The sequence below is a fragment of the Maniola hyperantus genome, chromosome 7, assembly GCF_902806685.2.
Source record: "Maniola hyperantus chromosome 7, iAphHyp1.2, whole genome shotgun sequence".
NCBI lineage: Eukaryota > Metazoa > Arthropoda > Insecta > Lepidoptera > Nymphalidae > Maniola > Maniola hyperantus.
In genome coordinates this window covers 820,510-842,970 of record NC_048542.1, presented here as the reverse complement: position 1 = coordinate 842,970, position 22,461 = coordinate 820,510, and the positions used below count along the sequence as shown (strand labels likewise).

The window sequence follows — 22,461 nt, the reverse complement described above, 5'->3', positions numbered from 1 at the left end:
TGTTCATCAGATCTTCACCAAATTAAAATGGGACCAACTTTGAAGTATACCCTTTCAAACAAAAAAAGAATTTTCAAAATCGGTCCAGGCGTTTACGAGTAATCGGGAAACATACATAAAAAAAATTAAAAAAAAAAGATTCCAACGAATTGAGAACCTCTTCCTTTTTTTGAAGTCGGTTAAAAAGAAAAGGATGCAGATACTCTAAATTTAGTTTAGAGAAAGACAACGGAATCGGTGCCAGTGTGGCTAATTCCGTTGTACACAATCTCTAAACTAAACTAAAATGGCACGTCTAAATCTATTGCTATCCCTTTCATAATGTTGCTTGCGGAAAAGGATAGCAATATATTTAGACATGTTAATTTAGTTTAGTTTAAAGTATGTACAAAAGAATCGGCCCCATTGTGTAGCGAAAAACTTAATAAGTTTTGATACATACCGGAAATATTAAAACTTTCCGGAAATGTTGATTTTGTGTAGCGACGTAAAACTTAATTTTAAGTTTTGATACATACCTAGGGTCATTTGGCCGGTTTGGCGACCACAGCCTGTTCCCGACCATTTTTCAGAAAACAACCAAAAATAGTTGTAATAATAACGCAGCGATCGTTCATTTTGCTGCAAGAGCATGCTCTGTCCATCTCTTTCCCTCAAGTAAAATTTGGCTGACCCAGTATTTGTTAGTGTCTCACAGTGAGTTGACGAATCTGAGACGGAGCGCATGTGTCGATTTTGGAGCAAAAAGTTAATAAAAAATTAGTGAGGAGACAAACTTCAACAGTAAGTAAAACATGTTTTTAATAAAGTTTGTGCATACTTATTGCACTTGAGGTGTTAGAGTATGATTGAAATATATCTTTGAGTCCATATTTGATTCAAAAAATGGTTTATTTAATATAAATAAAGGGTGGTCGCTAATGGGCTGACTAAAACTAAGCTTCCTTCCGTTTACGAACACATGGTCGTAAAAGAGCGGTTTTCATCGAATCTTATTTCAGCTTTTCTAACATGCAGCTTTATATGGGTGTAAATGTTATTGTTTCTTGGCATCCTAATAAACATGCTTTATTTAGATGTCAGATTGCGACCAGCAAAATATAGATAAAACCTAGAAATCTAAATGTATTAAGATAGCTAAATACAAAGTGGTCGGGAACGGATCATCTGTCGACCACCAATTTTATTACATACAAAAGTCTCAGTTTTTTGCGGGCGTATACAGACTAGTTAACGACCACGTAGTTATTTTCATTAGTTTGACTATATTTTAGTGGTCGTATACAGACTAGTTAACGACCACGTAGTTATTTTCATTAGTTTGACTACATTTTGGTGGTCGTATACAGACTAGTTAACGACCACGTAGTTATTTTCATTAGTTTGACTACATTTTGGTGGTCGTATACCTACTGATTAGCTTGCGACTATACGAACATCAATTTAATGTCTATATTTTGGCGATCGTTTATTGATTTAATCGCAACCAGAAATATTAATGTGATGTGGCAAAAGACCTAACTATGATCGAGAACCAACTTCTTTTCTCATACACAAATGTTAAGTGTTGTTCACGAAGATTTCTGACGATAAATTGAATTGAAACCTACTTTCTTTCTTTTATAAATAATTAAGTTCGGTATGGCCATATTATTTAAACAGTAATAAACTTATACTGCTTTCACAAAGATGTCTGACTGCGTACTAACGGGTTTGGTGCTTGGTATATGTTGCACGTGTTTTATTTCTATTTACAGATGGTTCCACCACCTAAACCGAAAAAAAATAAACAGAAAAAAGCAAACGATAAAGATAAATTGGTATGATCTATTAAATTATTACCTAGCTTACAATAATATTATGACAATGAACCATTTTGATAGAAAGATAGGGAGTCGGTATATATAACTTCTATATAGAAGTAAGATTATTAACATTTTGGTGGAGATCCGACTTCGTTGCTTATTTTTCGGCAAGGGTATGTCATGATTTCAAAAAAGTTCATCAAATAGCAGAAACTTCTTATACGACAACTTCAGCCTCATTATTAAAATAACCACTGAAATCATTATTAAAGTATTCATATAATAACCCACTTTTCATCAACAACTTCGTGAATATCCAAGTACCCTTAATTAACACTGTTTAGCAACGATGATTTTATGAGGTCTTATGTATAAAAATATCACCAAAGGCATACATTATTTCATCACTTGTTGCAAATACCACTAACACGTTGATATTTTCTGTTTATAATATGTATATTGCATATTTTATATACAAGTTTTTTATAACTTGCAAATACAACTAACATGGTTACATTTTCAATTTATAATATTATATATATTACCACTAATATGATATTTTCTGTTTTTTTAATGTACTTACTTTAGTAAAATGTATTTTGCAGAAGGCGCGGGCGATATCAAAAAAGTCTACCATACGTAGTCTTTTCAACTACAAGGAAGAAAATTTAATGAAAGCAATAGAAGACATACAAAACAAAAAAATGGGAATAAGAGAAGCCTGCCGGTTTTATGGGGTGCCAAAAACGACCGTTTATGATCGACTGTCGGGTAAAATAGCAGCGAGCACAATGCCTAAAGTAGGCCCAGACCCTGTATTAGGTCGTGAAATTGAAGAAAAGCTATCTAAATGGCTTATAAACATGGCTAAATGTGGATTTCCACTAACTAAACAAGATCTAATAGAAAGTGTATCCAAAATCATTCGCGATTCTGGAATTAAAAACCCTTTTAAGGAGGGTAAGCCAGGTGATACTTGGTACCACAATTTCTTAAAACGACATCCCGAAATTAGTATTAGAGTACCAGAAGGCATTAACAATGCCCGAGCCGCAGTAACCGAGACCCGCATAAGGTCGTGGTTCAAGGAATTGAGAGATTATATGGCGTCTATTGCTGCTTTGGACATATTTGAAGAACCAGACAGGATATTTAACGGAGATGAAACCGGATTCTCTCTGTGCCCAAAGAGTGGTAAAGTTTTGGGACCTAGAGGATACAAAAACGTATATGTAATTAAACAAAATAATGAAAAAGAAAATATCACTGTATTGGTGGTATTTACAGCAAGTGGTAAATTATGCCCACCCCTTGTAATATTCCCCTACGTAAGACCTCCTAAGGCTATCATTGATAATATGCCAGAATCATGGGTACTTGGACGTTCCGAAAGCGGTTGGATGAAGAGCGAAGTCTTCTATGAATATGTATGTAATGATTTGAATGATTGGATAGCCAAAAGCGGTATCAAAAAGCCTGTGATTCTATTTATAGACGGGCACAAGTCTCATATGACATACTCATTGAGTGAGTTTTGTGACCGAAATGGCATAATATTATATGCTTTACCAGCTAACACAACGCATATGCTTCAGCCGGCTGACGTAAGCGTGTTTAGGCCGCTGAAGCAAAAGTGGAAAAATACTGTAAGGAATTGGCAGGTTCGCCCTGAGAACATTAACAAAACCATTACCAAACTTAATTTTTGTGAAATTCTTAAAGAGACTTTCACTTTAATTGACTTGGACGAGACCATCAAAAATGGGTTTCGAAAATGTGGGTTGTACCCCTTAAATGAAAATAACGTAGACTACACAAAATGTGTCAAGGACTTACAGAAACTAATAAGTCCAACATCAAATAGAGCAAAAACGGTGTATGCAAGAGATTTCGATGCAGCCTTGAAGGTTATATCATTAATCCAGACAGACTTGGCCAGTCGAAATATTGAAGCAACGCCTATTCTGGAAGAAATTGAAAAGGCTAGAGCAAAATTCATCGAAAATCGCCGTTCCAAGTCAAAGACGCCTCGAACATCTGCAACTTCTAATCAGAGTTCGAGCATACTTGAAGACCTTGTGACTGAAACGAACTGTGCAGTTACTCCAGACAATTTAAACTTTGATGAGCCTGGAATCGTGCCACAAACTACTGCTTGTTCCAGCCTGAATAATCCCTCTAATTTCAGCTCAAATATTGATATTTTTACACTACAAGCTCCAAGTTGCAACCCAAATATTGACACTATTACGCCACCAGCTCCTGCTTCATGTTCAAGCCCGAATATCAACATTTTGACCACGGAACTAATTACTGATGCTGCAAATATAAGTTTACCTCAACCTGGCTCATATATATCTTTAGACGATATATCGGTTTTGCCATTTTCTGAACTCGAAATATCACAAACACAAAATGACATGTCTTTTGATGATATCTTCGAAAAACATTTACATTTTCCGGAGCCACCAGCACCAAAAGATAAAAAGATTGGACCTAAATTACCTAGTGCAATTTCTTCTAAAGCTTGGAGAGCTTATTACCAAAAAAAAGACCAAGATAAAGAAAATTTAGAAATGGAAAAAAAACAAAAGCGACAATTAAAAGCAGAAGAAAAAGATAGGAAAGCTAAAGAAAAAGAGAAAAGAATAAAGAAAAAAAGGACAGTGGTGAAGAGCACCTCAAAAAAGGAGGTTTTGCAATGCAGCCAATGTTATGAAGACTTGATAAGCGACGTTGAGGATGATTCGGAAAAAAATATCGGCTGTGATAAATGCGTCCGCTGGTTCCATCTAAAATGTACAATGTTGGAACAAGTTCCATATATTGAAGCAGCAATATCGGATTACATATGCCCATTTTGTATGCAAGATAATAATAAGTAATTTATATAATAATATAAATTATTTATTATGTTAATAATAATCATAATTAATTATTTTTGTCCATTATATTCTAATTTCGATAAGAAATTATTGCTTAGTTATTTTTGATAACATATTGATTAATAATTTATAGAAGAAGTAAATAAACGTGATATTTAAAAAAAAACATAATTAATTATGTTTTCCCACTATCTATTTTCGATACGATATTATTACTTAGTTATTTTTGTTAGTTTTTTTTATAAACATATTGATTAATAGTTAATAGAAGAAATAAATAAACGTGATATCAGAGAAAATATTGTTATTTTTATTTTCGACTTTAAATAAATACATCGAAAGCTCCTTTTTCAGTGGCATTTAAATGGTCGTAAACTGACGAAAGTGTGGCCGTGAACTAACGAAGAATGGTCGTAAACTGAAAAAAACGCCCTTTTCGATAAATCGGAATATTGCTAATAATAGAGAAATAAAAATGCTTAAAACATATAGTGATTAATTTCTTTAATGCTTTTTTTATCGATTTAAGTTGTAATTTCGGCTAAAAAGGTATATTTTGAAGAACTACGTAACTTTAAAGACACCAAGTCGACTAACTGGTCGTGAAAGGGCCGATTGACCCTATACCGGAAGTAAAACTTAATTTTCCGGAAGTCACGGAACCAGTCGAGCAAAATGAAAACTAATTCCGTGCTCGAACGAAGGTTACTGTAAGAGACCGCTTTCGCAATTATACCTTTTTGCGCTATCTAGTTTTTATTTGATTTCCTTGTTTGTGATCTATTCCTGTTGCCTATATCTAGCGTAAAGCGATTAGTGTTATCAATTAAGCCTCAATAGCTCAACTGGTAAAAGAGTGGACTGAAAACCGAAAGGTCGACAGTTCAAACCCCGCCCGTTGCACTATTGTCGTACCTACTCCTAGCACAAGCTCGACGCTTAGTTGGAGAGGAAAGGGGAATATTAGTCATTTAACATGGCTAACATTCTTTAAAAAAAATCTTATTACAGAACTACGTTACGACTACGACTTCATTCAAGTGGATTTGAATTTTCAGAAATCCCGCGGGAACGTTTTGATTTTCCGGGATATCCTATATCACTTTCCAGGTCTTCAACTATATTCACGTAAAAATTAAGGTCAATCTGTTACTGCGTTGCGGCGTGATTGAATGAATTATTGATAATTCAAAAACTATGATGCATAAAAATAAATAAAAATCTGTTTTAGAATGCGCAGGTGAAGACCTTTCATATGATACCCCACTTGATATAGTTATCTCACTTCATAAAATTAAAATACTAATTATTAGTTTATGACCACAATTTTTTTTGTGTGAACCAAGAATTCACGGTTTTCTTTCAGATTTCTCCCCTAATATCTGCTATAAGACCTACCTACCTGCCAAATTTCATGATTCAAGGTCAACGGGAAGTACCGTGTAGGTTTCTTGACAGACAGACAGACGGACAACAAAGTGATCCTATAAGGGTTCCGTTTTTCCTTTTGAGGTAGGTACGGAACCCTAAAAAGAAGCATAGACATTCTCCAGAAAGTCCAAAGCAATTAAACTTCATGTGCAAAATGTAAAAACATTAAATTCTTCAAGAATATGCGGATTTCATTAAACAATTTTTAATAAGTAAAAAAATCTCAATGAAAACCACTTAATTTTTTTAACTTATTTTAAAAATTTAAGCAGTTTAACGAGAAACTTATTATTTTTCCCCAAGAATTTGTTTCACGCATTTATAATTTTGTACATTATTTATTACAATAAAGCTACTTAAAATACTACTAAGAAACTATTAAGTTAATAACTACTCATTAGTTAGTAGTAACATATTCTAGGAAATATAACAATTTATTTCATATTTACCTACGTGCGGGAAAACCGGCCGGTTACATGGAATTGAAACAATTTATAACCTAAATTCTTAGTACAAGAAGAATAGCTAGAAAGAATATCAATCTAAGTATATAAACTCGATTACCTCCACAAAAAATGAATAAAACGATAAATCACTGCAACCTTGTATCGTACGAGTACAACCGGCGAATGATAACGAAACATACGTCCGCACTGCACCACGGTCGCGGGTAAACTAAACTAAAACTAAGTGAATAGTGATAGTAGTGTGTGTTCAATTCAAGTCTCAACTCACGATGACGATTGACGAGTGATGACTCTGAACTTCTGAAAACTCAGAGGGGTCTCCCCGTCACTCGCTCCATACGAACGTAGGTTCTCATTTCAATAAAACCCAATCAAACTCAATGGATTCGTTCTAGAAACTAATCTATGTCTGTGGTTTCCAGATTTCTGTTAAAATATTCAGTTTGAAAGTTAGACCGTCTCAGGAATCTGTATGTATAAAGTTCAAAGTCCTGACTGACTGACTGACGCATAGCCTAAACCGCTGGCCCTAGAGACATGAAATTTGGAGGGTGTGTTCTTTGTAAGGAGTAGTTTTTCAAAATGTTGGTGAAGTGGGAGTTTGAAATTTATGTAGTCCACACGGACGAAGTCGCGAGCATAAGCTAGTTTACATATACAACTCGTGAAACCTGTGTAACTTTAAAACTAGTTATCCTTCCTTCCTAGAAATCTGGAAACCAGAGACATATTATACACCAGAGACACGACTTCGTTCGTGCGGATTTTGGTTTTTAAAAAATTCCACGGGAACCCTTTGATTTGCCGGGATAAAAAGAAGCCTATGTCCTTCCCCGGAATGTAAGCTAACTCTGTACCGAATTTCGTCAAATTATTATCTAAATATATATAAAAGGAAAAGGTGACTGACTGACTGACTGATCTATCAACGTATAGCTTATACTACTGGACGGATCGGGCTGAAATTTGGCATGCAGATAGCTATTATGACGTAGGCATCCGCTAAGAAAGGATTTTTGAAAATTCAACCCCTAAGGGGATGAAATAGGGGTTTGAAATTTGTGTAGTTCACGCGGACGAAGTCGCGGGCATAAGCTAGTATATAATTATTTGTTAACCTGTTGGGCCGTGAAGCAAGCAGACAGACAGACATACACTTTCCCATTTATAATATTAGTATGAAGTATGGATTAATATGGATTAGTATCTAGAACGTTAACAACATTACGTAGAGTTTGATTGGTTAATATTCAAATGAGAACCGAATTACGTTTGTGTAGTGCAAATAACGGAGGGTCTCCTGTTTAACAATTTAAAACTTTACATATTGTGACACTGCCTTCTGAATTTGAAATTGTAATTGTATATGCCACAGCTATATCTCTATGTATTAGACACACATACACAGATATGTCCAGATATGCAACTAGCGTGGCCCCCTCAGTCCCTCTCGCTCAAGCAGATTTTCTTACTTGTGAAATGTCATTCCTTCTACACTTCACGTTGTTTGTCAAATACTCACGTACAAATACATTTTGACAAACAAAAAAAGTGGCCACGGTGATAAGCCATCCATTTATAGCTGACACCTGTTTTGTGTGCCTTTATAATAAAATAAATAAAAATAAAAGGGTCAAAAATGTATGGAGCTAGAATGATCTCCTTTTAGCCCGATCCGTACAGTAGTTTGAGCTGTGCGTTGCTAGATCAGTCAGTCAGTCAGCTTTTCCTTTTATATATTTAGGTTTGTACAGATGATTTAGGTTTGTATCGATACAGCTTGTCATTGTTAATCTTGGTAATTAGCGTGCGCTCGCGTTCAGTCCAAGGTGATTGAATTAATTTGCAATATCATTGAGTAATTTAATTGTATTTAGGTATCATCCATCCATCCATCCATCAGCCTGTTTGAGTCCACTGCTGGACATAGGCCTTTCCAAGAGCGCGCCACCAAACACGGTCCTCCGCCTTCCTCATCCACCCACCACCTTCTTCAGGTCATCGGTTCAGCGGGCTGGGGGTCTCCCACACTGCGCTTACCGGTACGCGGTCTCCACTCCAGAACACGTCTGCCCCATCGGCCATCGGTTCTGCGACAGACATGGCCTGCCCATTGCCACTTCAGCGCGCTAATCCTTTGAGCTATGTCGGTCGCTTTTGTTCTTCTGCGAATTTCCTCGTTCCGGATTTTATCCCTGAGAGTCACACCCAAACATAGCTCGCTCCATAGCATGGTATAGGTATACTATATATAAAATACTGTTTTACTGAGAGTAACGACCTAACCTTTAGCGTTCAAGATTTGGTTAGATCTAGTCTAAGGCTGAGATCTATAGAGCGCACTTTGACTTTGCTCAGACTTAAGATTGAGTTAAAACGAGACAGATTTATGTGAGAGATATAGCTCTGTTTCGTTTTAACTCTGTCTTAAGTCTAAGCTAAGTCAGAGTGCGCTCCTTAGATCTCACCCTAAGGCTGAGATAGAGTTAAAATCAACGAGTTATTGATAATCCGCACTTGGCCAGCGTGGTGGACTATAGCCTAACCCTTCTCATTTTGAGAAGATACCCATACTCAGTAGTGAGCCGGCTATGGGTTGTGGTAGAACAATTTTTTTTCAATCATCAATTTAATTCAATACCTATTCAATAGTCGCTGATCGTTCCTCCCTGGGCTGGAGACAATACGCAGATAAACTTTCAGCTTTTATAAAATAATGGAGGTATGGTACGCGCTGGCTCTTAGTCCATAATAATATTATAAAAGATATAAATATTAACATTGGTCGTTGCCATGCCACCCATCCGCACAATCTACGACAGACGAAAATAAGTTGTAAGGTCAATTCGCCAAATTGGAGACAATGACGAATGTGTTCACAGTTATCTTAATCCGACCAAAATTTCCTATATCGCTGAACTAACATGTGTGGACATCGTGTAGACATTGTTATAAATAACCTACTTATAACATCTGTAAAAACCGGTCAAGTGCGAGTCAGGCTCGCGCAACGAAGTTTCCGTACTACAGTCGTATTTTTTCGGCATTTTGCTCGATAATTCAAAAACTATGATGAATAAAAATAAATAAAAATCTGTTTTAGAATGCACAGGTGAATCCCTTTCATATGATACCCCACTTGATATAGTTATCTTATTTCGAAAATTGAAAATACTAATTTTTAGTTCATGACCACAATTCAATTTTTTTGTGTGATGATACCACAAATTCACGGTTTTCAGATTTTCCCCTAATGTCTGCTATAAGACCTACCCTACCTACCAGCCAATTTTATGATTTTAGGTCAACGGGAAGTGCCCTGTAGGTTTTTTGATAGACCGGCAGACAGACAACAAAGTGACACTTTCGCATTTATAATAAGGGTAGGTAGTGAAGAAATCAGTGTCTTTTTATCAATGAGACATGTTCTGATAACAATTATTGATAAAGTAACAAGCACTTTGCCCTTTTACATAGAAAGATAGAATAGTGCTTGTATTACTATAGATTATGAAAAGGTCAAATGTCAAAGTAGGTATAAATCAGCAGAATCTTATCACTTACTGCGCAGCTGTACGCTATACGCGACCTTCCCCGTTTTTTTAGGGTTCCGTACTTCAAAAGGAAAAAGAAACCCTTATTATGATCACTTCGTTGTCTGTCTGTCAAGATACGTCAAGGGAATCAAAACCTATAGGGCACCTGTAACCTATAGGCGTTCAGTGGCTTGAGCTGTGCGTGGATAGATCAGTCAGTCAGCTTTTTCTTTTATATATCTACTAGCTAACCCGCCCCGGCTTCGCTCGGGTGGAATTTCGAGGTGGGGGTTTAATTTCCAAAAATCCTTGAAATACATATTTCTTCATTTGTTGCCGAAAACCCAAATACCAATTTTCATGTAAATAACTTGAAAAATGACGGACTTTCATACAAACTGTCATCCCCTATCCCCCTCTTGGTAGTAGAATTTCCAAAAATCGTGAAATACGTTTATTTTTTATTTTTAACCGAAAGCTTAATTAATACTATGTAACTTCAAAAATTACGGATTTTCATACAAACTTCCACCCACTTAGGGGTGGAATTTAAAAAAATCCTAGTGGATACCTGCTCTTTAAAAAGAACACACCCACCGAATTTTATGTCTCTAGGACCAGCGCTTTAGGCTGTGTGTTGATATATATTTAAGTCAGTCAGTCAGAAGTTTGAATTTTATATGTTTTTTTTTTTTTTAAAGAATATTAGCCATGTTAAATGACTAATATTCCCCTTTCCTCTCCAACTAAGCTTCAGGCTTGTGCTAGGAGTAGGTACGACAATAGTGCAACGGGCGGGATTTGAACCGTCGACCTTCGGTTTTCAGTCCACTCCTTTACCCGTTGAGCTATTGAGGCTTCAAATAATATAATATATAGATATAGCCAATTTTATAATTGTATACCATATGGATGGTTCCCACGACATATTATTTGCGTTCTATAGCTATGTGTATTACTTATTAGCACTAAGGTTCTAAACACAGTACAATATCTATTATAAAGAACTAGATGATGCATGCGATTTCGTCTGCGTGAGAAACTCCGCACATAGCTCTCTCCATCGCCCGCTGAGTGACTCTGAGCTTTCTTATGAGGTCTCGGATCCATATGTCATCACTGGCAACACGCACTGTTCGAAGACTTTGGTCTTCAAGCACTGACGAATTTTGCACGAGAAGACGAACATACGATTCTAAAGTCACTTACTTATTTTTTTCTTAAATTCAACGAATTTTTGATGCTAATTTATATTTACCTATTGTACGGTCTAGTGTGAGAAAGGTTTTATGTATGTAATTCTGTAACCATAGCGCTGCCATAAAACATGTTGTATAAATAACATTGAATGAATCAGCAATATTTCAAGGACTATCGACCATATCGACATTATATTACCTGAATAATGTATGTTGAATTTATGTACTTAGCTTATCTTTTGAACTGTTCCAAGAAAAAGAAAAAAAAGAATATGTTAAATGACAAATATTCCCCTTTCCACTCCAACTAAGCGTCAGGCTTGTGCTAGGAGTAGGTACGACAATTATAGTGCAACGGGTGGGGTTTGAACTGCCGACCTTTCGGATTTCAGTTCGCGCCTTAATCATTGAGCTATTGAGGCTCTATACTTCTATATACTTACTAGATGATGCCCGCGACTTCGTCCGCGTGGATTTAGGTTTTTAAAAATCCCGTGGGAACTCTTTAATTTTCCGGGATAAAAAACCTATGTAGTGTAGGTACTACTCTTATCACAAGCTTTACGCTTAGTTGGAGGGGAAACGGGAATATTATTCATGGTTAGCATGGCTAATATTCTTTAAAAAAAATAAAAAAAGTATAGATATAGATACATACATATGTACTACATACTATGTATAACAAAACACCTTGAGCCTTAGGAAACCATAATATTTACAGTGTTTGTAATGAAATTGGATATGTGCCAGCTTGCGAGGGTTTACCTAGTCTAGGCATTATACAACACAGACGTACTCGATGAAATACGACACTTGAAACCTATTTTATAATACCTATACCTAGAATAAACCTAATCTAATCTCCTGGTCGATAAAGTACATATTACCTTACTATCTAGGTATCTATCTGTATAATATATCAAATCAAAAAAAAAATATTCAAAATCTCTATTTATAAAAATGAATCGCTGAATGTGTTGCTGATCGCAAATCTCGAGAACAGCTGAACCGATTTCGCTAATTCTTTTTCTATAATATTTCTTGAAGTACGAGGATGGTTCTTTCTTCCGGAAAGAAAAATTTAAAAAATTGCCTGAAAAAGAATCTACTGTTAGGCGGTAGATGTGACCTAGATTCTAGAATCATGAAAATTGGCAGGTAGGTAGGTCTTAAAGCAGACATTCGGGAAAAAATCTGAAAACCGTGAATTCAGGGTTACATCACACAAAAAAAATTAAATTGTGGTCATTAGTATTTTCAATTTTCGAAGTAAGATAATTATATCAAGAGGGGTATCATATGAAAGGTCTTCACCTGTGCATTCTAAAACAGATTTTTATTTATTTTTATGCATCATAGTTTTTGAATTATCGTAAAAAATGTGTATCGTACAAATGGAACCCTCGTTGCGAGAGCCTCACTCGCACTTGACCGGTTTTTTTGTGATGTAACCAACCACAAGTTCACGGTTTTCGGATTTTTTCCTTTACTTGTGCTACAAGGCCTACCTAGAAGGTAAGGTTTTATTGACAGACACGATAGACAGACGGAGCTCGACCTGTCGCGTACTGTCGCGTCGAACCGAACCTCTGGTAGGTAAATAGCATACTATTCTTACTCTATGATAGTGTGGTCAAGTCCTAATCCACGTTATCCGTTTTGCGAAATATTATGCAACATTCTGAGTGTGGCAGTCGGGTATTGACCGAGAGTATGCAAATAAGGTAGCTATGGTATATTGATTATACCTATCTGTGGCTGAGTGACTAGGCAACTTTTGCTTAGATTGCCAACCATTAACTACAGTACGCGGCCGAGAGTAATGGACATCGACCTTTAGAAAGACCCTATTACTAAGCCTCCGCTGTCCGTCCGTCTGTCAGCGGGCTGTATCTCGGGAACCGTAATAGGTAGAGAGTTGAAATTTTCACAGAATGTGTATTTGTATTACCGCTATAACAAAAAATAGGTACAATGAAAATTTCAAAAAAAAATTAAAGTGTTATTTCTTGTCGTACTTGACTGGTTTTTTTATATAATTACCGATTAATTAATTACTGATACCAGCGAATTCGTCCGCGTGGATTCAGGTTTTTTTAAATAAAGATAGCGAGCAAACGAGCAGGCGGGTCACCTGATGTTAAGTGATTACCGCCGCCCATGAACATTTGCAGCACCAGAGGAACCGCCGATGCGTTGCCGGCCTTTTAGGAGTTTGTTTGTTTTTCAAAATGCCGTGGGAACTCTTTAATTTTCCGGGATAAAAAGTAGCTTATGTCACTCGCCAGGTCTTTAACTATACCCATGCAAAAAATCACGTCAATCCGTTGCGACGTGTTTGAAGGACAAACCAACAAACAAAAAACACACTTTCGCATTTATAATATGTATAGTGATAAATTACAAGAGATTTATATAAGTACCCTCATATTATAATTGAGTATTTACAAATAGTCAGAATTTAAGGTTATTATTTAAGTACTTATTTATATTGATGTTTAATGCAAGAAAGAACTGTGCAATTTTTCAATGGATTTACATTTCATTGAACTGAATCATAATAACAAAAAATCCAATGCTATTTAGATAAATGATTGATTATACAAAATTGAATTATTTATTAAAGGTCATTTCGTTTGCTTGGTTTTTTTTTTCATTATTATGTGCACGCTTGACCACGATCACACCTGATGGGAAGTGGTGATGTGGCTTACGATGGGACGCGTTTGCCTAGAAGGTGCCTATTCACTCTTGTTTTTATGTTTTATTTTATTTTAAATTTTTTTCTTAGCCCTTGACTGCAATCTCACCTGGTTGATTGGTTAATGATGCATTCTAAGATGGTAGCAGACTAATTTGGAAAGGGTATAACAGTTTTTGTTACACCTATACCTCTTATTGGTTTCTTTCTACACTGCATTGTACCGGAACGCTAGATTGCTTAGCGGTACGGCCTTGCCGGTAGGGTGGTAACTAGCCACGGCCGCAGCCTCTCACCAGACCAGACCAGAGGCAATTTTAGAAATTATAAATTCCCAAAGTGCCCGTGCCGGGAAATCGAACCCGGGACATCCCACTTACAAGACCACAGCGCTCAAAACTGCACTATGGATATTGTCAAAGTCATAAATTACGTAAACTTAAAACTAACGCTACGAGGTTTCCAAACGCGCCGGTCTGAGAAGAGCCCACAACAAACTCAGAGGTCAAGAAGGCAGAAAGAACAAAAGAGGTAGTCAAAAGAGTGTCATAGTCAACTTTGTTCACCAGCCTACAATTGGGTATTTGACTCCAATTTTTTTATTACTTTATTATAAACTAGGATAAAAATAATGACGTAAACTGAAAAAACTAATTAAATCGATCAAATAACAAAAAGTTATAAGCATTTAAATATTTCTGATTAGACAGAGATAGCGATATAGCATTTTGACGTCACACCTTATTAATGCCATAGTAGCTTCGTGCGGTTTCATAAAAATTTTCGTTTTGCGAGAAAGGCATATATAGAAGACCCTCCCACTCCAAAATTAAAATGCCTGTAACTTTGTAAATCATGTTGGATTTTAATATTTTTTTCAGCGTACATCATTATTTTTATCCTAGTTTATAATAAAGAAATAATATTTATCAAATTCAAAAGTAGGAAAATACCCAATTGTTATGTTAGGTCAGTTACACTTATAATCATGAGCATAACATAACTCATTGATTTAAAAATTAAAATATAAACATTGAAAAGTGGTGCATAGTTTTTCTCAGAAAAGTAAAATATTTCAGAAGAGAATAATGCTTAGTTTTAAAATATTATTGTAACACAGTATAGGTATATTATCTTATGAGCCATTGTTTTAGTGATCCGATTTGATTTAATAATATTATGCCTACTGGTGAATGAGTACATATATCACAGTTCAATATTATACTATTGTCTACTATGGTAATCAAGTAGTTCACCATGCTGCATGCGAAATACATATTGACAGAGTTTAATCAAATATGAGGTAAGATAATAATATCCACACAGACAAAGTCGCGAGCATAAGCTAGTCTTATTATATGTAGTCAAGTCACACAGACCTAAATTATTAGGGAGAGAGAGAGAGAGAGAACAGTTTTTTAATGAGACATCCTAGGCTAGAATATTCCAGAAACTAAAGCTATGTATATATCTACAGGAATAGGCAACTACCTATTTGAATTTTTGAATTTGATAGAGGTTTGAAAAGATGTTCCATAAGATGAGTAGTTACCTAACACTAAATTATATTGATTTTCTATTCCTATTAACTATGACTACAGCCGTTTAGGTACTAAGAAATAAGCCAATTTATTTCTAGCACGACATTAGAAACTACGTGATTTTGTAAAAAGATAATTCGTAGAATTACTGGAAGACGAAGCGTTCATCCGGTTGAATGAAAATGTGGAAAATACCTATAAAATAAGTAACCTGTGAACAAAAGCATGTTACCTACATAAATCTCATAAGAACAGTTAGAATTATTATCGAAGTACTTACCTTACGAAAAACTTAAGTTTTCAATGAGTATTCGGCGTGAATGAATCGATTCTGCGAACTTTTTATGCCTTTAGTAGCAAGACTATATCCCATGGTAAAATGAACCAGGTTTTCAATTTTATTTCATAAAGTTATTTAAGAAAATAATAAATTACTTACCCAACAATATTAACTTGATGAAAGCGAACTCTAATACGATTTTTATGTTCTAAATTTTAATCACACTAAACAACTACTTCGTGAATTAATATAGGTTAAACTAGCACTACAATTAATTAATTTTCCAGCACAAAACGTAGAAGACACGAGAACACTTCAGCCGCAAATTGCAAGTAACTATTCCGTAGTCCAATTCCTCTTTTTCTAGAAAACTTGCACTGTAGGCTGCACCTTGTAAAAATATTCGAATTTTTATAGTTCTCCATGATCTCCATTCGATTTACAAAATTTGGCGCTGTTGTCGTTTCGTGACATTTGAACATAACGTTTTAAAACTTTGATGCATTTTGCCGATATGTTTAACGTATCATATTATCTAATATAAGTACCTACTCAGTAGTTCATTATTAGTTTGTTATTTTTTTTGCCTGAATTTCTAAGTGAACAAGCTTCAAAACTATTAGAAACTCAATTTCACATGTTTAATACGTTTTCATTTTCTTTAATTTCTAAACGAAATCCATAGACTCTCTAGATGACCATTGACCTCCACTATTATATAATCTGTGCTCCAAGCATGATCAAAATAAAATCGGTAAACGATATTGATATGGATATTGGCAATTCGATTTCTAGATAAAATGTTAAAAAATTTCAATGGGGAACACAATCAGTATTTAGTAAATTATAATTAAATTTTAAGTTTCAATATAAAGTAAATATGAGCTCTTAGTCTAGTGTCAATAGTAGCACCAATTTTTGCTACATACTAACTAGAATACTAAGTTTTAGTCTTGACCTACCGATAATTATTATTATTACAATAACTATCGAATATCGGGCATCCCTAGTAGACCATAGACAAGGTAGAGACCCCTGACAATCATAGATTAAGATTACTGACACTTGACAGAATAGTATCCCTATTAATCTGTGGAATAGAATTTATATTTTACCTGTTTTTACGTCTATATTACTTTACTCTATGTTTTTAGGTTAACCCCATAGAGAATAAATATATAATAACTTTCTTTATTTTGTAATAATCGTGCATTGTTAAGCAAAAAAGGCTTAATAAAATGTCCAGTGCACGTTCAGGTCGTTTACTACGTGAGCTTGAAAATCTTAATGCTAGGCCACCATGGGGAATAACTTGCCAACCCGAGAAGGAAGATATCATGGACGTGTTAAAAGTCAGTATGCTCGGTCCCCAGGGTTCTCCGTATGAAAAAGGGAGGTTTGAGCTCAGTATCAACATACCAGATAGATATCCCTTCGAGCCTCCTCAAATCAAGTTCCTTACGCCGGTATACCATCCAAATATTGATAAAGGTTTGTAAAATTGAGTTACTTATAACTTACACAAGTAGCATCAATCCTTTTCTGAAGTGTTTCAGTTTGCAGACTCAATCTTAGGCACTTAACACCAGTTAATGACCTATACTAACCTTTTTGTGTGTTTGAAAACTGGCTCGATCTCTGTACTTGTAGAGGGGATGTCTACTGACGTCAAGGGGGTCATGATCAACAGTGCATGGGTCTCCACTCACAATTTTCAAATTAATTCTCAAAATTCAACCCCTAAGGGGGTGAAATAGAGTTTTGGAATTTGTGTAGTCCACGCGGATGAAGTCACGAGTATAACCAATAAATTAATTGCTAACACTACTTACTTAGCCTAGGCCCTAGAGGTGGGCATTACAAGTTTATTTATATTTCTAATTTCTTACTCTTTAAATAAGAAAGCTCAGAGGCACTCAGCAGGCGATAGAGAGAGCTATGCTTGGAGTTTTTCTACATGATCAAATCAGAAATGAGGAGATCCGTAGGAGAACTAGAGTAACCGCCATAGCTCAACGGGTTGCAAAGCTGAAGTAACAATGGGCAGGGCACATAGTTCGTAAAACCGATAGATGTTGGGGTCCCAAGGTGCTGGAATGGTGACCTCGCACTGGAAGACGCAGCGTTGGAAGACCGCCCACTAGGTGCACAGACGATATCAGAAGAGTCACAGGGAGCCGCTGGATTTAGGTGGCGCAAGACCGGGGGGTGTGTGGAAGTCCCTACAAGAGACCTATGTCCAGCAGTGGACGTCTATTGGTTGATGATGATGACTCTTTAAATCTGTTGCAGGTGGTAGAATCTGTATGAACATGCTAAAAATGCCTCCCAAGGGCTCGTGGCTGCCCACTGTAACCATCGAGTCTCTCCTCATCGCCATACAAACACTGCTAGCTTATCCAAACCCGGAGGATCCGTTGATGTTAGATGTTGCAGATGAGTTTAAATATGATAACGAGACTTTCTTAGAGAATGCGCGGAAACATACAGAGCAGTACGCAGTGTGAGAGAAGAAACAATAAGTTGGGTTTAAATAATAATGAAATTGGTACAAGTTCGACAAATTGCTAATGCGCTTGGCCGCCATTTTAGTGACGTCAGCACTAGACTGAAGTTTCGAGCTGATGGTATATTTTTACTTAAATATATGTCAAATGACGTCATTTCGATGTTAACGAGACATGGTTCCAGTGCAATAGCAATTTGCAGACTTATACTGATTCTGAGGACAACTAAATTTTAGAGCATGCATCCTCTTCTTACTAATATGATATGGAAAGGATAGGTACAGTTTGACAGTTTTAAATTTAATTTAGAGCCGTCAAACCTCGTGACTTTAGCTGCCAGTCGCGAGCCTATGGTTAAATTCGTTTCGTGCACTAAAATGTAAAATTCATGTTCCGTCCTTTTTTAGCAATATTAAAAAGAAAAAGATGCAGATACTCTTAATTTAGTTTAAAGAAAGACAAGAGAATCGGTGCCATAGTCTAAATATATAAAAGGAAAAGGTGACTGACTGACTGATCTATCAACGCACAGCTCAAACTACTGGACGGATCGGGCTGAAATTTGGCATGCAGATAGCTATTATGACGTAGGCCTCCGCTAAGAAAGGATTTTTGAAAATTCAACTGCTAAGGGGGTGAAAATAGGGGTTTAAAATTTGTGTAGACCACCTGGACGAAGTCGCGAGCATAAGCTAGTCTTTTATATTTTTTTAATAAATAAAAATGATACCTATTTTGTATTTGTTTTTTTATTTCTAAAATTCTTTCAGAAACTTGTACCTAAGTACCAGGGCCCCACGAGTGTTACGGATATTCGCATTAATTCAGACATCCGCATCAATTAATGCATAGCTTTTACAGATTGTGGATTCATATTTGCAACAAGTAACGACCTGCAAAGAAAGTGGGCTGGCGCCAGAGTTGCGCGTGCCTCGCGCGTGTTTGCTAATTGATAATATCTTCGTTCGCTAATTGACCAATAAAAAAAGTGTACAATGGGACCCAACAGCGGTGTTACGGATATTCGCATCCGCAAATGCGGAACATTTGCATTGATTCAGACATTCGAACAGATGTCAAAACATTGGTATCCGCAACAACCATGCTAAGTACTATAAAATAAAGAAAGAATGAATAATTTTAAAGTTTATTTAACTTTACTTAAAGCAATACATTACATTGACAGGGCCAGGTTTAGTGGGAATGCTTAGAAATAGTACATTCAATATTTACAACTTATATTTTTAGTATCACTAAATCTAGCAAAACCCATACTAATATTATAAATGCGAAAGTGTGTCTATCTGTCTGCTAGCTTTTCACGGCCCATCAGTTTAACCGATTTTGATGAAATTTGGTACAGAGTTAGCTTAGATCCCGGGGAATATTAAAGAGTACCCACGGGATTTTTAAAAATACTTAATCCACGCGGATGAAGTTGCGGGCATCATCATAACAATGTTAAATTATAAAGAACTTAAAAAATCATAACAATATTAAGTAGGTATAAGTCTCGCAAATTGCTATTGCGCTGGAACCATGTCTCATTAACATCGAAATGACGTCATTTTGACGTCAGCCGAGAAAAATATACAATTTCGAAATTTTAGTCTAGTGCTCACGTCACTAAAATCGCGGCCACGCGCATTAGCAATTTGCGGGACTTATAGCCACTCTCAGGATAAGGTCAATACAATAGCCGAAGCGAACGTAAAATAGGAAACGTAAACGGAATAACATTTCACAAGTACCTCTGCTTGAGCGAGAGGGACCAGGGGCCACGCTAGTTGCATATATTCTATTAGATCTGTGAGTGAGACCCACCCAAGTTCCCAACTACTAAAATCAACCAGTATCTGTACTACTTTCATCGCCAGAACTAGCACTTTCTGTTTCGGAGGAACTACTATTTTTAACCTTCTTCCCACTTCTAGAAGACTCCTTAGGCTGTACTTCTGAATCTATTTTATCTGTTTTCTTCTTTGGTTTCTTTTCCTCGCTGGTTGTCGGTTTCAATGTTTCTGTGGAGACGGTTGCAACCATTTTTGATTCTATTTTGGTTTCAGAAGGGAACTCTTCCTGTTCTTCGACTGGTTTTTTAATGACTGCTTCAGCTGCCGCCAGTTTGTATGCTTCTGGGTATTGTGTGCTGGAATTAAGTATAGTAATTTTATTAGGTTATATAATTAGAAAAACTTATAATTTATAAAAATGTAAATAGCTTAATGTATGTTTAGGTGCAAAGACTCAGTATCCTCAACCCATCGCAGGTTTGATACTGAGCCTCTCAGAATGAGAAGCTGGCCAAATGTGGATTGGATGACTTCACACACCTCTGAGAACATGGAGAAATCTCCGGCATGCGATACCTCACAATGTTCTTCTTCTGTTAAATCTCCTATCTCCTTCTTAATGTTGATGTACATTGTACAATGTTTTGTACCTATGTTGAATCTTCAAGTTTCGTTGTCAAAATCCTTTATTAAAATTTTTTTTGCATCCATACTAATATTAGAAAGCAGAAAGTGTGTCTGTCTATCTGCTAGCTTTTTACAGCCCATCCATTAAACAATATCCTACACCTAATTTGCTAAAAGTCCTTGGACTGATCGCAAATCACAAAATTAAAAAAAAAATATTAACCACAGTCACAGGCATCATCTAGTTGAAAATTGTGTTACCTCAGCTTAGTCTTAATAGCTCTTATCTTCTTGAATATGAACTCCAGGTCCTTCTTCATGTCTAGCAGCAGCTGAGTGTGCTTCTTGAACTCTACCGAGGCAGCCCGGAGTCTGCTGGCAGACAGCTGGTTGCAGTTGGTCAGCATTTCTGTTGTCTTCTCAAACCTCTGCAGCCTGCAAGATGGTTATCAGTACCCCAGTAACCTTATTATAAATGTGAAAGTGTGTTTGTTTGTTGGTCTATTGGTTTGTCCTTCAATCACGTCGCAACAGAGCAACGGATCGAAGTGATTTTTGTCCCGGGAAATCAAAGAGTTCCCACAGGAATTTACGCGTTCATGGGTATCATTTAGTTTATTATCTAAACTGGCTTATGCCCGCGACTTCGTGCGTGGACTACTCAAATTTCGAACCCTTATTTTTACCCTTCATATTCTTTTGATCTTTTTAATAAATTTATGTGGTGTAAAGATTTGCTAGCGGTACAACTGTCGGCTCAATAAAAATAAATTCGCCTTCCGTCGGTCGGTCGGCTAGACACTTGCATCAATAAAATTGAAGTAATGTAACCTGATTATTCGAAGTTTTACAGTAGGCAGGCAGAGGGAATACCACGAACGTGAGGGATCTTATTGACTAGTTTTCACACGAGCTAAAATAATAAATTAAATGAAACGTACATAGTTTTCTGCGCACGTATGACAACTTCAACATCAGTCTGGTCCACCATCCCAGCCAGGCCCTGGACGAATACCTCTGGAGCTGAGTAGTTCTGGAAGCATTCTATTGAGAAATCGCTCTCTGGGGTGTCGTTTGCCATTTTTTGCTAGGCACTTAATTAAAGTTCGCTCAGAACCCAAGAAAAAGGGAAATTTTGCCCACAACAACAAAACTGCAGAAGCCAACCAACACAGCCTACCTACCTATTCAAAATTTACTTCTTTTAAATACTCTAAAGCTTCTTATTTTGCTTTGTGGCTTTTCAAGATTTACACCGTATTTACACCTTTTTTTTCTGGTCGGCGATTTACTGAATTAAAATAATGTCAAATGGACATTGACACTTAACACTAGTAGGGTAGTAGGTAATGCTCGAATCGGTAAGACTGATTTCGATTATTTTTAAATATCGATTTAGCCGATTACCAAATCGGCTAAATCGGTTAATCCATACTTCCATACTATAATCCATACCTACTTATGTTATAAATGCGCCCGCCCGTTGCACTATTGTCGTACCTACTCCTAGCACAAGCTCGACGCTTAGTTGGAGAGGAAAGGGGAATATTAGTCATTTAACATGGCTAATATTCTTATTAAAAAAATATATCGTGCGCTTCAATTTTATTATAGGCAGAACGCTGTTAACCACCGGAGAAATATCACCCCTGCAAATACTACAAAAACGTGCCGTTTTTACTAGTAGTT

General features: G+C 36.2%; 5 protein-coding genes across 6 annotated transcripts in view; 2 read left to right on the top strand and 3 right to left on the bottom strand.

The window, feature by feature from the left end:
• Positions 1-16,292, bottom strand: part of LOC117983420 (oxidative stress-induced growth inhibitor 1-like) — a 49,313-nt gene extending 33,021 nt beyond the window's left edge. The window contains exon 1 of one of the 2 annotated variants that reach the window (XM_034969961.2): positions 16,005-16,292. The gene's annotated coding sequence lies outside the window, so the exon portion shown is untranslated. Of the gene's footprint in view, positions 1-6,685; positions 6,792-16,004 lie in introns of those variants that run through there. The other variant, XM_069499763.1, reaches the window with a different exon arrangement.
• LOC117983680 (protein 4.1 homolog) overlaps positions 1-22,461 on the bottom strand; it is a 202,280-nt gene that overhangs the window by 42,900 nt on the left and 136,919 nt on the right. The gene's annotated exons all lie outside the window — the stretch shown is intronic.
• Positions 538-4,690, top strand: LOC138402601 (uncharacterized). The gene is made up of 3 exons (XM_069499835.1): positions 538-783; positions 1,758-1,820; positions 2,411-4,690. The coding sequence occupies exons 2-3, from the start codon at positions 1,758-1,760 to the stop codon at positions 4,688-4,690; spliced, it is 2,343 nt and encodes a 780-aa protein (XP_069355936.1). The 5' UTR covers positions 538-783.
• LOC117983640 (ubiquitin-conjugating enzyme E2 T-like) lies at positions 16,991-19,092 on the top strand. The gene is made up of 2 exons (XM_034970254.2): positions 16,991-17,336; positions 18,138-19,092. Exons 1-2 carry the CDS (start codon positions 17,084-17,086, stop codon positions 18,350-18,352), a joined length of 468 nt encoding a protein of 155 aa, XP_034826145.2. The 5' UTR covers positions 16,991-17,083; the 3' UTR covers positions 18,353-19,092.
• LOC117983639 (kxDL motif-containing protein CG10681-like) lies at positions 19,484-22,072 on the bottom strand. The gene is made up of 3 exons (XM_034970253.2): positions 21,714-22,072; positions 21,034-21,207; positions 19,484-20,501 (listed from the first exon to the last, which is right to left on the bottom strand). The coding sequence occupies exons 1-3, from the start codon at positions 21,851-21,853 to the stop codon at positions 20,198-20,200; spliced, it is 618 nt and encodes a 205-aa protein (XP_034826144.1). The 5' UTR covers positions 21,854-22,072; the 3' UTR covers positions 19,484-20,197.

What these genes read in the sequence shown, in the direction of transcription:
- LOC138402601 (XM_069499835.1), top strand. Translation starts at nt 1,758, where the DNA reads ATGGTTCCACCACCTAAACCGAAAAAAAATAAACAGAAAAAAGCAAAC. An exon ending in CAAACGATAAAGATAAATTG is followed by an intron (nt 1,821 to 2,410) that starts GTATGATCTATT and finishes TGTATTTTGCAG; the next exon opens with AAGGCGCGGGCGATATCAAA.
- LOC117983640 (XM_034970254.2), top strand. Translation starts at nt 17,084, where the DNA reads ATGTCCAGTGCACGTTCAGGTCGTTTACTACGTGAGCTTGAAAATCTT. An exon ending in CCATCCAAATATTGATAAAG is followed by an intron (nt 17,337 to 18,137) that starts GTTTGTAAAATT and finishes AATCTGTTGCAG; the next exon opens with GTGGTAGAATCTGTATGAAC.
- LOC117983639 (XM_034970253.2), bottom strand. Translation starts at nt 21,853, where the DNA reads ATGGCAAACGACACCCCAGAGAGCGATTTCTCAATAGAATGCTTCCAG. An exon ending in ATACGTGCGCAGAAAACTAT is followed by an intron (nt 21,208 to 21,713) that starts GTACGTTTCATT and finishes ACCATCTTGCAG; the next exon opens with GCTGCAGAGGTTTGAGAAGA. An exon ending in GCTATTAAGACTAAGCTGAG is followed by an intron (nt 20,502 to 21,033) that starts GTAACACAATTT and finishes ACTTAATTCCAG; the next exon opens with CACACAATACCCAGAAGCAT.